Consider the following 12,151-nt stretch of genomic DNA (forward strand, 5'->3'; position numbering starts at 1 on the left):
GAAAAGACTCGGGCGTTAGGACCCAGCGGCCACCAAACAAAAGAGGCAGTTTTTCTGCCTCTTTTGCTCGGTGGCCGCTGGGTCCTAACGCCCGAGTCTTTTCGTTTTGCTCCGTTTTTGACTCGAAACGGACCAAGTCGAAAACTGCTTTCTCCGATCGGTGGCCGCCTGGTTTTGTTACCTATTGGTCCGTTTCGAGTTGTAAAATGCTCCCTCTGCTCGGTGACCCCCGATTCATAAAGGCCGACGTTTTATTTATTGGTTTGTTTCGAGTCGAAAACGGAGCAAAACGAAAAGACTCGGGCGTTAGGACCCAGCGGCCACCCAACAAAAGAGGCAGTTTTTCTGCCTCTTTTGCTCGGTGGCCGCTGGGTCCTAACGCCCGAGTCTTTTCGTTTTGCTCCGTTTTTGACTCGAAACGGACCAAGTCGAAAAATGCTTTCTCTGATCGGTGGCCGCCTGGTTTTGTTACCTATTGGTCCGTTTCGAGTTGTAAAATGCTCCCTCTGTTCGGTGGCCCCTGATTCCTAAAGCCCGACGTTTTATTTATTGGTTTGTTTCGAGTCAAAAACGGAGCAAAACGAAAAGACTCGGGCGTTAGGACCCAGCGGCCACCAGACAAAAGAGGCAGTTTTTCTGCCTCTTTTGCTCGGTGGCCGCTGGGTCCTAACGCCCGAGTCTTTTCGTTTTGCTCCGTTTTTGACTCGAAACGGACCAAGTCGAAAAATGCTTTCTCTGATCGGTGGCCGCCTGGTTTTGTTACCTATCGGTCCGTTTCGAGTTGTAAAATGCTCCCTCTGTTCGGTGGCCCCCGATTCCTAAAGGCCGACGTTTTATTTATTGGTTTGTTTCGAGTCGAAAACGGAGCAAAACGAAAAGACTCGGGCGTTAGGACCCAGCGGCCACCCAACAAAAGAGGCAGTTTTTCTGCCTCTTTTGCTCGGTGGCCGCTGGGTCCTAACGCCCGAGTCTTTTCGTTTTGCTCCGTTTTTGACTCGAAACGGACCAAGTCGAAAAATGCTTTCTCTGATCGATGGCCGCCTGGTTTTGTTACCTATTGGTCCGTTTCGAGTTGTAAAATGCTCCCTCTGTTCGGTGGCCCCCGATTCCTAAAGGCCGACGTTTTATTTATTGGTTTGTTTCGAGTCGAAAACGGAGCAAAACGAAAAGGCTCGGGCGTTAGGACCCAGCGGCCACCAGACAAAAGAGGCAGTTTTTCTGCCTCTTTTGCTCGGTGGCCGCTGGGTCCTAACGCCCGAGTCTTTTCGTTTTGCTCCGTTTTTGACTCGAAACAGACCAAGTCGAAAACTGCTTTCTCTGTTCGGTGGCCGCCTGGTTTTGTTACCTATTGGTCCGTTTCGAGTTGTAAAATGCTCCCTCTGTTCGGTGGCCCCCGGGTCCTAAAGCCCGACGTTTTATTTATTGATTTGTTTCGAGTCAAAAACGGAGCAAAACGAAAAGACTCGGGCGTTAGGACCCAGCGGCCACCAGACAAAAGAGGCAGTTTTTCTGCCTCTTTTGCTCGGTGGCCGCTGGGTCCTAACGCCCGAGTCTTTTCGTTTTGCTCCGTTTTTGACTCGAAACGGACCAAGTCGAAAACTGCTTTCGCTGTTCGGTGGCCGCCTGGTTTTGTTACCTATTGGTCCGTTTCGAGTTGTAAAATGTTCCATCTGTTCGGTGGCCCCCGGGTCCTAAAGCCCGACGTTTTATTTATTGGTTTGTTTCGAGTCAAAAACGGAGCAAAACGAAAAGACTCGGGCGTTAGGACCCAGCGGCCACCGAACAGAGGAGGCAGTTTTCGACTCGAAACGGGCGAATAAGTAAAGACTCGGGCTTTAGGACCCGGCGGCCACCGAACAGAGGAAGCAGTGGAGTGACGTCGACGTGCTAACTTGACGGTCTTTAAAAAATACCATGTTATATGGTAAAGCTATTTTTTTAAAATGACTATATAGTAAGGCTTTTTTTCATCACCAAAATGACTATGTATACTAAGACTTGATAAGATAATGTTGAATTGAATTGAATGCTTTTATTGTCATTATACAGTATAAAGAGATTTAAAGATATGAATATAGTAAGACGTTTTTTTCTTATAAAAAATGACTATGTATAGCAAGTATTTGTTTTTCTAACATAAAATGACTTTGTATAGTAAGACTATTTATTCTTACAAAAAATGACCATGTATTGTAAGGCTTTTTTTAAATGACCATGTATAGTAAGGCTTGATTTCTTTAAAAAATGTATAACAAGTATATTGTTTTCTTACATAAAATTACTGCGTATGGTAAGGCTATCTATTCTTACAAAGAAATGATTATGTATAGTACGGCTTTGTTTTTCTTTTAAGAATTGACCATGTATAGTAAGGCTTTTTTTTAAAAGCGTCCCTAGTGTCCATTTCACACGACAAACAAGTTACCCACACGTGTTGGACAGCAAAACCATTACAATAGTCCTACAATATGTTTTATATGAAAAATAACATCACCAGAATACTTTTTTTTATTGTTTTGTGAGGCAAAGGCTGTTTTTCCTGGAAAAAAAGGACCATGTAAAGTATGGCTTTTACGTGTTCCAAAAATGGCCATGTTTCGTAATGCATTTTTTTCCTACTAAAAACAGATTTGACTTGAGATTTGGGTTATTTCATATCTACTACATGTATAGGCATCCTTTGCACCTTTGAACCCGACACCCGGGTCTTCAGAACCGTCTGACAGCCCTGGTTGTACTTATTTGTGACAAATAAAAATAGTCTCCCCAAGTTAAAATGTTCACACATCTTTGGCTAACAGCTACCTTTTTTGTACAGCATTGTTTTTTTTTTAGTGAACAAATATCCACAGGAAAAAAATCCAAATTTTTGGGCTAAACCACCTCCACGTAATTAGCGGGATAAAGGCCTTCCAGGCCGCCGTCTTTCAGGCCCCGACACCAGCCTTGGTCGTCCTCGTCCTCCGTCTTCACAAACTCTTCCCCTGGAACGGAAAAGCCCGGGATTTCGGTGTCCACCTTGTTTTGACGAGGGTCAAACGCGGTAAGAATATGACACGCACCGGCTTTGAAGGAGAGCTCGTCCGTTTCCTGGCCGATGTAGTCGTACAAGGCTCTCACCCTCACGGCCGCAATTACGGCGCTAAAAAAACAAAAACAAACAACGTTATTGAACGTCCACCTCGTCGCTACTCGAACCGACGTCATTATTTTTGACCTCTTCTCTAACGGCGCTTTGTCCTCCTCGAGCACTTGCTCCCCCTTTTTGCTTTTTGTTTCGGGCGTCCATTCCTGTAACGTCAGTTCGATGACACAAAATATACCACGTGAGTCGGATCCCTGGAATTCACTTGACCTTTTTTTCAGCCGGGTTGGATTTTGGGGCGAGGGAGGGAGCACCTGGAAGTGCGGCCAGTCGGTGGGCATGCCGGGCCCGTGCGTGTTCTTCCAACGGCGGAGGTCCTCGTGCTCGTCGATGGCCGCCACCGTGTCGCGCAGGTGGCCGTAAGCTTCCTTCACCCTGCGCAGAGAGACATGGCCGTCATTTTGATGCGTCCTGGTGTCCAATTTCTTCACTTTTTATTGATTTATAATCATCCCTGAACACCGCCTGCGCAAGAAGCTCGAGTTCAGAATACATTTGTTATCACCGCTCCGCTTTAACACTAGATGAAGGTAGTCACTACAAGCCCATCTTTTTCAGCCCTGAAAACGACACGCCGGCGGTCGCAATGCTTTGACGTACGCCGCCGGCGACGGGGGGCGTCTACCTGTCGTTGGCGGTGACGTCCAGGTGCTTGTTGAAGGAGAGGAAGACCTCCTTGAGGAAGACCATTCTCTTGCGTTCCTCCTCCTGCGACTGCTCAAAGATGGCCTCCATCTCCTCCATGTAGCGAGGGGCGTAGCGATTGGTCTCCTCCAGCACCTTCTCGTAGCGGGCTCGCACCTGCGCGGGGACGCCGGCAGTTCATTTCCGAGCGCCTGCCCGCCCGGGGGGGGGCACTTGGGCTCCTCACCTTGCGGGTCTCCTGCTGGACCGCCTCCCGGTCCTCCCGAATCTTCGTCTGCTTGTCCGCCGCCACGTTCTGATTGGCTCTGGCCTGCGATTCGCGCTCCCGCGCGGCGTGCTCCTTGCGGCTGGCCTTGTGGTACGCCCGTCTGGCTTTGTCCAGCTGAGCGCACGCGCAAAACGACGGTTCAGGAAGCCGGAAAAAAAGATCTCGACGGGTTCAAAGACGGGCCACCTTTTTCAGACGTTTGGTCCACGGCTTTTGCGCCCTGGCGTAGCCCGTCTCGGCGTCCTGCGCCTCCTTGAAGCCCCCGAAGATCTTCTTGGCGAAGGCGTCCTTCTGCCAGCTCCGCAGCTTCTCGGCGTCCTCGGCCACCAGCGAGCGACAGACGGACGCGTGCAGGGACGCCAGGCGGTCGGTCGACGACAGGAACGTTTGCCAGGCTTTCAGGAGGGAGCCGTAAAGGGGGCCTTGGCAAAAGGAAGGTGGAGTCAAAGACTTTCCAGGACGCGTCTTGCGCCAATCCAGAGAAAAAGCAAACTCAGTTTGTTCGGCGGGCCACCACTAGATCTCCCGTGGGCCGTTCTGGTTTATTTTGGGCTCAAAAAGTTCACTTATTCGCGGCCATTGATGCCGCTATACGTCCAATCCGTTTGTACTGGGTTAGGGGTAAATGAACTGTCGTACTTGTCACATCCACCGCTCTAGACTACGTCGTTTTTGGTTTCTCAATACCTCGTACAGAACTGACAAGCTCGTGTCAATCAAATCAAATGACCCGGGTACGTTTGTCAGGGAGGCTTACTTGAATCCACGTGCGGCTTCCACTTGGTGCTCCACTCGCTGAGCTGCAGCGCGTATTGGCGCTCCACTCGGGCTCGCTCCAGGAAGCACGTGGCCAGGTCGCCGCACGCCTGAAACGCGTCCTCCGTCCGCCGTACCGTGCGCTGGTAGTTGCCGGGCTAGGAAAAACAAAAAAACTATAAAAAAAACATGGCATTGGTAGTTACAAGGGCGTCCGCCAGAGGGCACCAAAGGACACATATCAAGAGAGAGGGCACTTGGTGGATCTGGAGCTTGGACGCCACAATCCATCCAAAGTTTCCTGGCAACCTTCAACTATGCTAGCACTCCTTTTTAATGTCAACTGGACTGCCAGTCGCCTCTCACCATCCAATAACGGCAACTTATGGTGAAACTACGACAAATAGGAAGGCTACGAGGAGGAGGAGACCATCCGTTCCGGGCAAAATAAAAAGCGACAAAAGAATAGTTTGTAAAAACGAGAGAGAGAATGAGCGCGTTTACACGTGTGTGCACCAGAGTGTCTCTATTTGTGTGCGTCTTCCCTAAGCAGAACCAGCTGTGGAATCCGTTGGCGGGCCAACGGAAACAACGGGCCACAAAACCACTTGCAAGATGCTAACGTGTTAGCAACATCATTTTGGGAAACATGAAACGGAGCAAGTTCCTTGAAATAGCTCCTTTTGGAATCCATTTTCAAACGGCTCGCTTTGGCGTAAACGTCAACGATGCGGTCAATCGCCCTCGGTACCCTATTGGCATTTTGCCTTGGCGTTGAGTGGGCGCATTCAAAATATTGCCGCTACTCCAAAACTTGGCAATCAAGTGAGCGGGAACATGAAACACTTTGAAAAATTAGTGGTAGAAATGTGCATGACTGGACCTGGGCAGAAGAGAAAGGAGAGGAGAGGCCTACTGCCGCTCGCCTGCCTTTCAACCAACTCGCTCTGGCTAAGTGGAAACATAAAACAAGGGGAGCAGGGGGGAGGCGCTCTGGCGAACGAGCCGGGGGCCGCTCGGTGGGGAGTCCCTAATGAATGTGGCATTGGAGAAAAAGGCCAAATTTCTTTCCGCATCCAGCGCGGGGACAAAACCCGACGCGGAGGACTTGGCGGATTGGACTGCCATGTGAACTTTTGTGGAAGCGTTTGGACCACAAGTGTCAAAGTGGCGGCCCGGGGGCCAAATGTGGCCCGCCGCATCATTTTGTCCGGCCCGGGAAAGTCAATCATGAGTGCCGACTTTCTGTTTTAGGATCAAATTCAAATGAAGAGTATAGATGTATATTCCATTTCCTGAGTTTCCCCCTTTTAAATGAATAATTGCCATTTTTTAATCCATTTTTTCTGTTTTTAGTTCAAAAATCATTTAGTAACATCTAAAAATATATTTAAAAAAAAGCTAAAATAAACATTGTTTTAGATCTATAGAAAAACGGAATATTCAGGGCTTTTAATCCATTTATTAAAAAAAAATCTAAATATTATATTTAAAATGGTCCGGCCCACGTGAAATTAAGTTGACGTTAAAGCGGCCCGCGAACCAACCCGAGTCTGACACCCTTGGTTTGGACAGTCAAAGTGCAGATTCTGAACCACTGACTTTCCATTAAGGCGAGCACAAAGAAAAGCTTGTTGACTCGGACGGGACACTTTGTCATGTGTGGAGCCTCACGCGCTTCAATTGCCTCCTCTCTCCGTTCTTTGTTAAAGCGTGAAGTCATTCCATGGCTTGGACGTCTACAGCCGTCCATAGCAGACAAAGTGGTCATTTTTTTATGTTTTTTTTTAAACCGAAAGGCACCCTCCCTCCTTACCGCCCATGAGTTTATCGCTAGTAGACGTACGATCCATCCGAAGTGGGAAGGCGGCATCGAACGTTTGCAATTGATCATTTGCTGCCGACCCTCCCGCTTCGGTGGCAGACCATGAGGTACAAATAGGATTTAGTGAGTAACAAGTATTTTAGAATGATTTTTTTTCAAATATTGAGTGTGGGAAGGCAAAAAATGGCATCGGTGCCAGCGAAAGGTCAACGTACCATCCAAAAGCTGCGGTTGTTAGCGTCCTGGCGGTCATCGTCGGCTGGCGGCGTGGTGGACATTTCGGCGGCTGCGGGAGGAAAAGTACGCCGGGTTAGGGTTATTCAACGTCGGTGAGTTATTCAAATCCGTCGGCTAAAATGACGGACGGCCATTTTGGAGCGAGCGCCGCCTAAAAATAGTGCCCGTGGGAAGAGGCCGCTTCCTGTCTGGATCGGACGCCATTCCCACACTGGCTAAAACGGTGGCCGTTTTCTGGCACGGCCGCCGTGCGACCGATTGCGCTCTCCGACCAGCTGCTAATGAATGGCCACGTGTTTGAACCTTGACCTCTGCTTCCTGTTGGGCGGGGGCGCTGTTTCCCAAACAAATCCATTTTGTAAAATGAATTCTCTCGTCCTCCAAAGCAGTTCATCACTTGTAGACGTCCAAGCCATTTCAAGTGGGAGGGTTTGTCCCTTTGCTGCCACGCCTCCCACTTCAAATGGATTGGACGCCTGTCTCAGTGAATGGCAGCCAATGAGTTAACCATGCTAACATTCTCCATGATTATCATCAAGAGTAGCGCAACATCAACTTTAGCCCATATCACTACATTTGTGGACTAAAAAAAGTAGCGGCTCCTATGGGCAAAATGGCAATAGTTGCATTGAATACAATGGCATTACTTGAATTTGTCTGTGAGCCAATGGATGAAAATTTCCTATTTGAAGGTTAAAATATGTGATTTTGCGGCAATCTCGTCACGGTGGAAGCGGGCCTTGACGCGCATTCCAAAGCGCCGCTAATCAGCTTTGTTTTTCCTTCAAAGAGGCCTCCGATGATCCAACTTGAACCGATCATTAACATGCGTGGCTATTTCTTGGGGGCAAGGTCACTTCGGTGCTTTTTTGGAGGCCCCGAATAAGACAAAAAGTGCCTTCCAATAAATTCTCCCTGAGTTTACAACCTAGAAAAAAGTCGATGTGGAGCTTCCCGGCAACGGCTAAAAATGCCACGGCTGGGCGGGCAGGCGTCCGCGTCGCGTCGAGTCGCGTCTCCCCCAAAGTTTATCGACGCCCCCCCCAGCCATGACCCCGTTTTCATCTGTCAGACATAACTCGGAAAGCGTCTAGAAAATGAACGGCAGAACTTACATTCGACGTTTTCTGTGCGTCACTTTAACGGCGTTCCATGCGATCTTGTCTTTTCTTCTTCTTTTTTTTTGGGTTGCAACGTTTCTCCGTACGTTGCCGCTCCCAAAGCGTCCTCCCTTCCCTTTGGCTTTTAGCGCTCGTTGGATGAGTTGGCCTCCTCTTCCTCCTCCCTCCTCCCTCCAGAAGCCTAAACCACCCCTCTTCTACCTCTCGTTCTCTCTCGCTTTTTTTTCTTTTCTCCCCCAACGACTGGCAAACCTCCCCGCCTCCCCCCTTCACAGCTGCGGGACTGTCGTCTTTTTGTTATCCCGCTTCCGTACGCCGGCGTTGTTCGACGTAAATGCGGCATCTTTTAGCCATGCCGCCTTTTTCTAATTTTATGGCGCTGCAAAAGTAGCTCAAGTAGCTCAAAGCAGTACTTTTTGTAGTTGTTTTTGTAGCCCCTCAGCATTCTCCCCCCGCCAGCACAGCTGGAAGACGCATCCGGCCTACGTGTTTATACGAACAAGTAATGGCCCATTTTGACAGTAAGAAATTTACAACGCTTCCATTTTTACGGTCCGCCAGGATTCCTAACGTGTTTAACTCCTTCAGGACAGTGCTCACTACACTCAACATCAATTTAAAAAGTTAGCATTGGCCAAATTGGTGGACTGCCTACCCGGGTCACGTGTGTTAGGGTTAGTAAGAGTAATAGTTAGAAAAAGAAAGCTGATATCAAAAACACACTCACAACCTTAATTCTAAATAAATACCCTAGAGCAGGGGTAGGGAACCTATGGCTCGGGAGCCATATGTGGCTCTTTTGATGGGTGTATATGGCTCTCTGCTAACCTGTGTGGTAAAATATGGGAACCGCTGGTGAGAGACCACCTAAGTCCCAAACATACCAATGAGAGCGTCACACTGTGGCGCCGACACTATCTCTAGCGCCTTTTTAATCATAATTTTTCTTCATGATACTTTTCTGCATGCTTACTCTCATTGATACTCATTGATTAGCAACAGTGAAATAATATTCTTAAAAGAATTCAGAGACTTTTTTTACTTTCAAAGTGGTGAAATGATTAATAAATTGCACACATTTCATGTATTTTTACTTTTTAATTCTTAGTATGGCTCTCAAGGAATAATGTTTGAAAATATGAATTGTTTATGGCTCTCTTCGTCAAAAAGGTTCCCGACCCCTGCTCTAGTGGTACCCATTGAAGATCACTTTGCCAGGAATTCACGACAAGGGCTAAAAATTCCCGGAACTCCCGTGCCGTGTCTCCCTTAAGCGCGTGCTTTGTATTACCTCACATTTCGTGGCTCTCGTGCGGGCCCGACAAGTCGGAACTGGTCGCTCGGCAGCTGTCGCGACGACGACGACGCCCGCCGGACGAAAGCCGCAGTCGGCAGACGTTAATCCGGCCGTTAGTCATCCCTCCGTCGACACGCGGGAAACAAGATGAGACACACTGGGAAGTCCTGCGGTTAAAACAGTAGCAGATGCTCACAGACGCCTTTCAGAACGGGACTCACGTGCCTGTTAAATGGGACAACAGCTAGAAATTCACAGAACTTAAGTCATATGTTTTAGTCGTTATTTGTGGAGTATAAAAAAAAAACACTATGGCTCACCTGGTCTTGTTGATTGAACACCCAAACATTGATTGCTTTCGATGCCTCCCAGTCACAATGGATTGGATGTTTATGAGCGTCTTTGGCAACCTGGAAAAAATGCTCCAGCAAATTACACACGAGCCACCATTATTTTTTTTTAATTAATTACGACTGGTAATCATTTCTTTAGTGAAGCTTTAACTTTTCACGAATTCCATTTTATTTTGAATTACGTATTGATATTTTCTATTATTCAAGGTTTTTATTTGTATTACTTTTGAAATAATTGATTCCCACCCAACACAAAACAGAGCCCTCTATTCATTCATTTTATTTGAAACGACCTACTTTTATTGAACATCGTAAAATAAGTGCACTAGCTAATTACTCCACCTGGATGTCGAAAGAAAATGTTTCCATTTGGTGACCCTTTTGTTATCCTAGTGGCATTTAGCAGCGAATAAAGCTCATTTTCTAATGTTTTTCAAATAATTTCGTCTTTTCAAGAGTTAATTCTTGCAAATAAATGAAAACCACAAAAAGCAAATCAACTATTACTCACGTTTTCGTTTTTGTGGACATAGCTAACATGTCTACACTGCTAAAAACAAACGATTAGAATGCACGCGTGTCGTCGCAAAGGAAGTGACGCTATTCAACTTTCAAAATAATAGGTCAGCGGGTTTAAAAATGACGTTGCGTTCATAATAAATCGTCATGGTAGGTTAAAATGACGAGCCAAAATCGAAAACTTTCAACATTTTCTTTTTTTCCATGTAAATTGCTGAAAATAAAAACATTGCTAGATTATTTTTTTCCGTAGTTTTGATACAAAACGCAGATTTAGTGGTTTGGTCAGAACTGGCGGAGTAAACGACGAAATATTCGTAGTATTTGGAAGCTCTGCCTACATGAATATAATAACAATTTTGAGTTAACTGCAGTGCTAAACTAATCGATTTGTTTCACCTCTAACGTTACGAAGCTGTTGTACGCCTTCCTTCCACGCGGTGGCAGTGTAACATATCAATGTGACCGACCGGAAGTGAGCAGTTCCTTAAAGACGAAACAGGCAGAACTCGTCGTTCATTTCGGCTGCGTAATTCACGGGACTGCGCCAGGTGAGGGTAATCAACATCAAATTGCAAATTAAAAAAAATGTTAACGTGTAGTTTTAATCACGAGCACCTGTGACTCCACATGTTAAGTTTGTAGGAGTGTAATTTTATAAACGACATCTAAATTGTCAATGCGTGCTAAAATAGGCATAATTAATGTGTTGTTTAAGCCAATAAATCTAATAGTCGTTAATATATTCGTCATTATTAACGGCCGCGGAAACAATAAAGCGTCATTTATTGAACGGAATCTGGGCTTGGTGGGCCTCGTCGCACGTGGCTAGCATGCCAAGCTAACGTAGTCGATTCGACTTTTTGTTAAGAAATGTAACTTACGATGGTTTGCGCAGCAAAGCCACTAGCAAAACACGACAAATCGAGCAACACCTTGCCGGATTTGTCGTCATTTGTTGGGTATCCTTACCAGACAAATCCCGTTGGTTGCATTAGCAACGCTCCTGTGATGACTTGCACTGGGCTCTGAGACCACATGGCGAATCTGTGCATCTTTGGCCCTGACAAGCCAAAGTTTCTGAGGAGACTATTCCTGCCAAAATGGACATTTCCAAGCCGTGAACTCAAAGGGAATTAATTACGTTCATTTTCATTGCAGATCTTCATTTGGGATGAACCTCGAATGGCGAGTTGGGCAACTCTGCAGGCGTTGAGGTGAATAAAAATAGGAGCTGAGATTTAGTCTTTAAATGAACCATCTCGGTGATGGATTGCACTGGGCTCCGAATATTGCTGTTGACAAAAGTGCTCCTCTGCTCTTGACATGGCAGGGGTCTGAGAAGATGTTTTAAAAATGTTTTGTTTCTGTAAGGAGGCTTATTATTATCATATTTCTGAAGAATATTATTTTTCTTTGCAGGTTAACTCGTGATTTGGTCTGACAAAGAAGGACCGGAAAACGCGTCAGCAAGATCCCGGAGGCCACGTGACTGCTGACATATTTTGATAGGATTACATGCCCAAAACTGAATGTTTTTCTTTGGTTTCATCAATGAAATTTGTTGGCTGTAAATAAAATCAATTTGTTGAAGCTCCTGTTTCTTGACCTTTGTTCTCAATTGTCAAATTCCCATGATAAGCTAAGAAAAGCATTTTTAATGCAGCGTGCAACTCTTTAATGAGCTCGCTTCACTTAATATACGACAAGCAGACATTTAGTCTACTATTACTACATTTTGGGATTGTCACAGTAGAACCTTATTCCACTTTATAAATTATAACCTAGATCAGAATTCTTTCCTTCAGTGTTTTTGTTCTTTTGTAAGCATGATTGTCTACCACAATGACTGGCTGCCTGGCAATGAATACATAAACAAGTAACCCTAAAATAATAAGTTTCCCACATATACTGTATATAAAATTACAAACTTTTCCTACAATTTCATGCATCAAATTATTGTTACTAGTTTTCTCCAGCGAGAT

At 46.2% G+C, this 12,151-nt stretch overlaps 1 protein-coding gene, 1 long non-coding RNA gene and 2 other non-coding genes across 8 annotated transcripts; 3 read left to right on the plus strand and 1 right to left on the minus strand.

The window, feature by feature from the left end:
- Window positions 1–2,492: 2,492 nt before the first annotated feature.
- On the minus strand, window positions 2,493–10,242 carry LOC144089078 (protein kinase C and casein kinase II substrate protein 3). Of its 5 annotated transcripts, none has more exons than XM_077619929.1 (12): window positions 10,159–10,242; window positions 9,615–9,704; window positions 9,289–9,461; window positions 6,855–6,925; window positions 4,816–4,972; window positions 4,245–4,480; window positions 4,017–4,172; window positions 3,771–3,946; window positions 3,400–3,520; window positions 3,218–3,291; window positions 3,063–3,142; window positions 2,493–2,984 (listed from the first exon to the last, which is right to left on the minus strand). In XM_077619929.1, the coding sequence occupies exons 4-12, from the start codon at window positions 6,915–6,917 to the stop codon at window positions 2,875–2,877; spliced, it is 1,173 nt and encodes a 390-aa protein (XP_077476055.1). In that variant the 5' UTR covers window positions 6,918–6,925; window positions 9,289–9,461; window positions 9,615–9,704; window positions 10,159–10,242; the 3' UTR covers window positions 2,493–2,874. The 5 variants fall into 5 exon arrangements, 4 of the variants coding, with proteins under 4 accessions (XP_077476055.1, XP_077476058.1, XP_077476057.1 ...); XM_077619932.1 differs by having other exon boundaries at window positions 9,289–9,519; XM_077619931.1 differs by having other exon boundaries at window positions 9,289–9,538.
- A 371-nt stretch (window positions 10,243–10,613) lies between these two features.
- On the plus strand, window positions 10,614–11,759 carry LOC144088850 (uncharacterized). The gene is made up of 3 exons (XR_013304949.1): window positions 10,614–10,717; window positions 11,328–11,383; window positions 11,589–11,759. It is a non-coding gene; the product is annotated as an uncharacterized LOC144088850 (long non-coding RNA).
- LOC144089187 (small nucleolar RNA SNORD88) lies at window positions 11,167–11,257 on the plus strand. Its single transcript, XR_013305040.1, has one exon. It is a non-coding gene; the product is annotated as a small nucleolar RNA SNORD88 (small nucleolar RNA).
- Window positions 11,425–11,514, plus strand: LOC144089188 (small nucleolar RNA SNORD88). The gene has a single exon (XR_013305041.1). It is a non-coding gene; the product is annotated as a small nucleolar RNA SNORD88 (small nucleolar RNA).
- Window positions 11,760–12,151: the final 392 nt, after the last annotated feature.

The sequence above is a fragment of the Stigmatopora argus genome, chromosome 14 (assembly GCF_051989625.1).
Source record: "Stigmatopora argus isolate UIUO_Sarg chromosome 14, RoL_Sarg_1.0, whole genome shotgun sequence".
Taxonomy (NCBI): Eukaryota; Metazoa; Chordata; class Actinopteri; order Syngnathiformes; family Syngnathidae; genus Stigmatopora; species Stigmatopora argus.

Excerpts from the sequence above, each read along its gene's own strand:
- LOC144089078 (XM_077619929.1), bottom strand. The coding sequence starts at position 6,917 with ATGTCCACCACGCCGCCAGCCGACGATGACCGCCAGGACGCTAACAAC. Across the intron at positions 3,947-4,016 it reads TCCAGCAGGAGACCCGCAAG|GTGCGAGCCCGCTACGAGAA; the intron begins GTGAGGAGCCCA and ends GTCCCCGCGCAG. Across the intron at positions 3,143-3,217 it reads AAAGCGCCGTTAGAGAAGAG|CGCCGTAATTGCGGCCGTGA; the intron begins GTCAAAAATAAT and ends TTGTTTTTTTAG.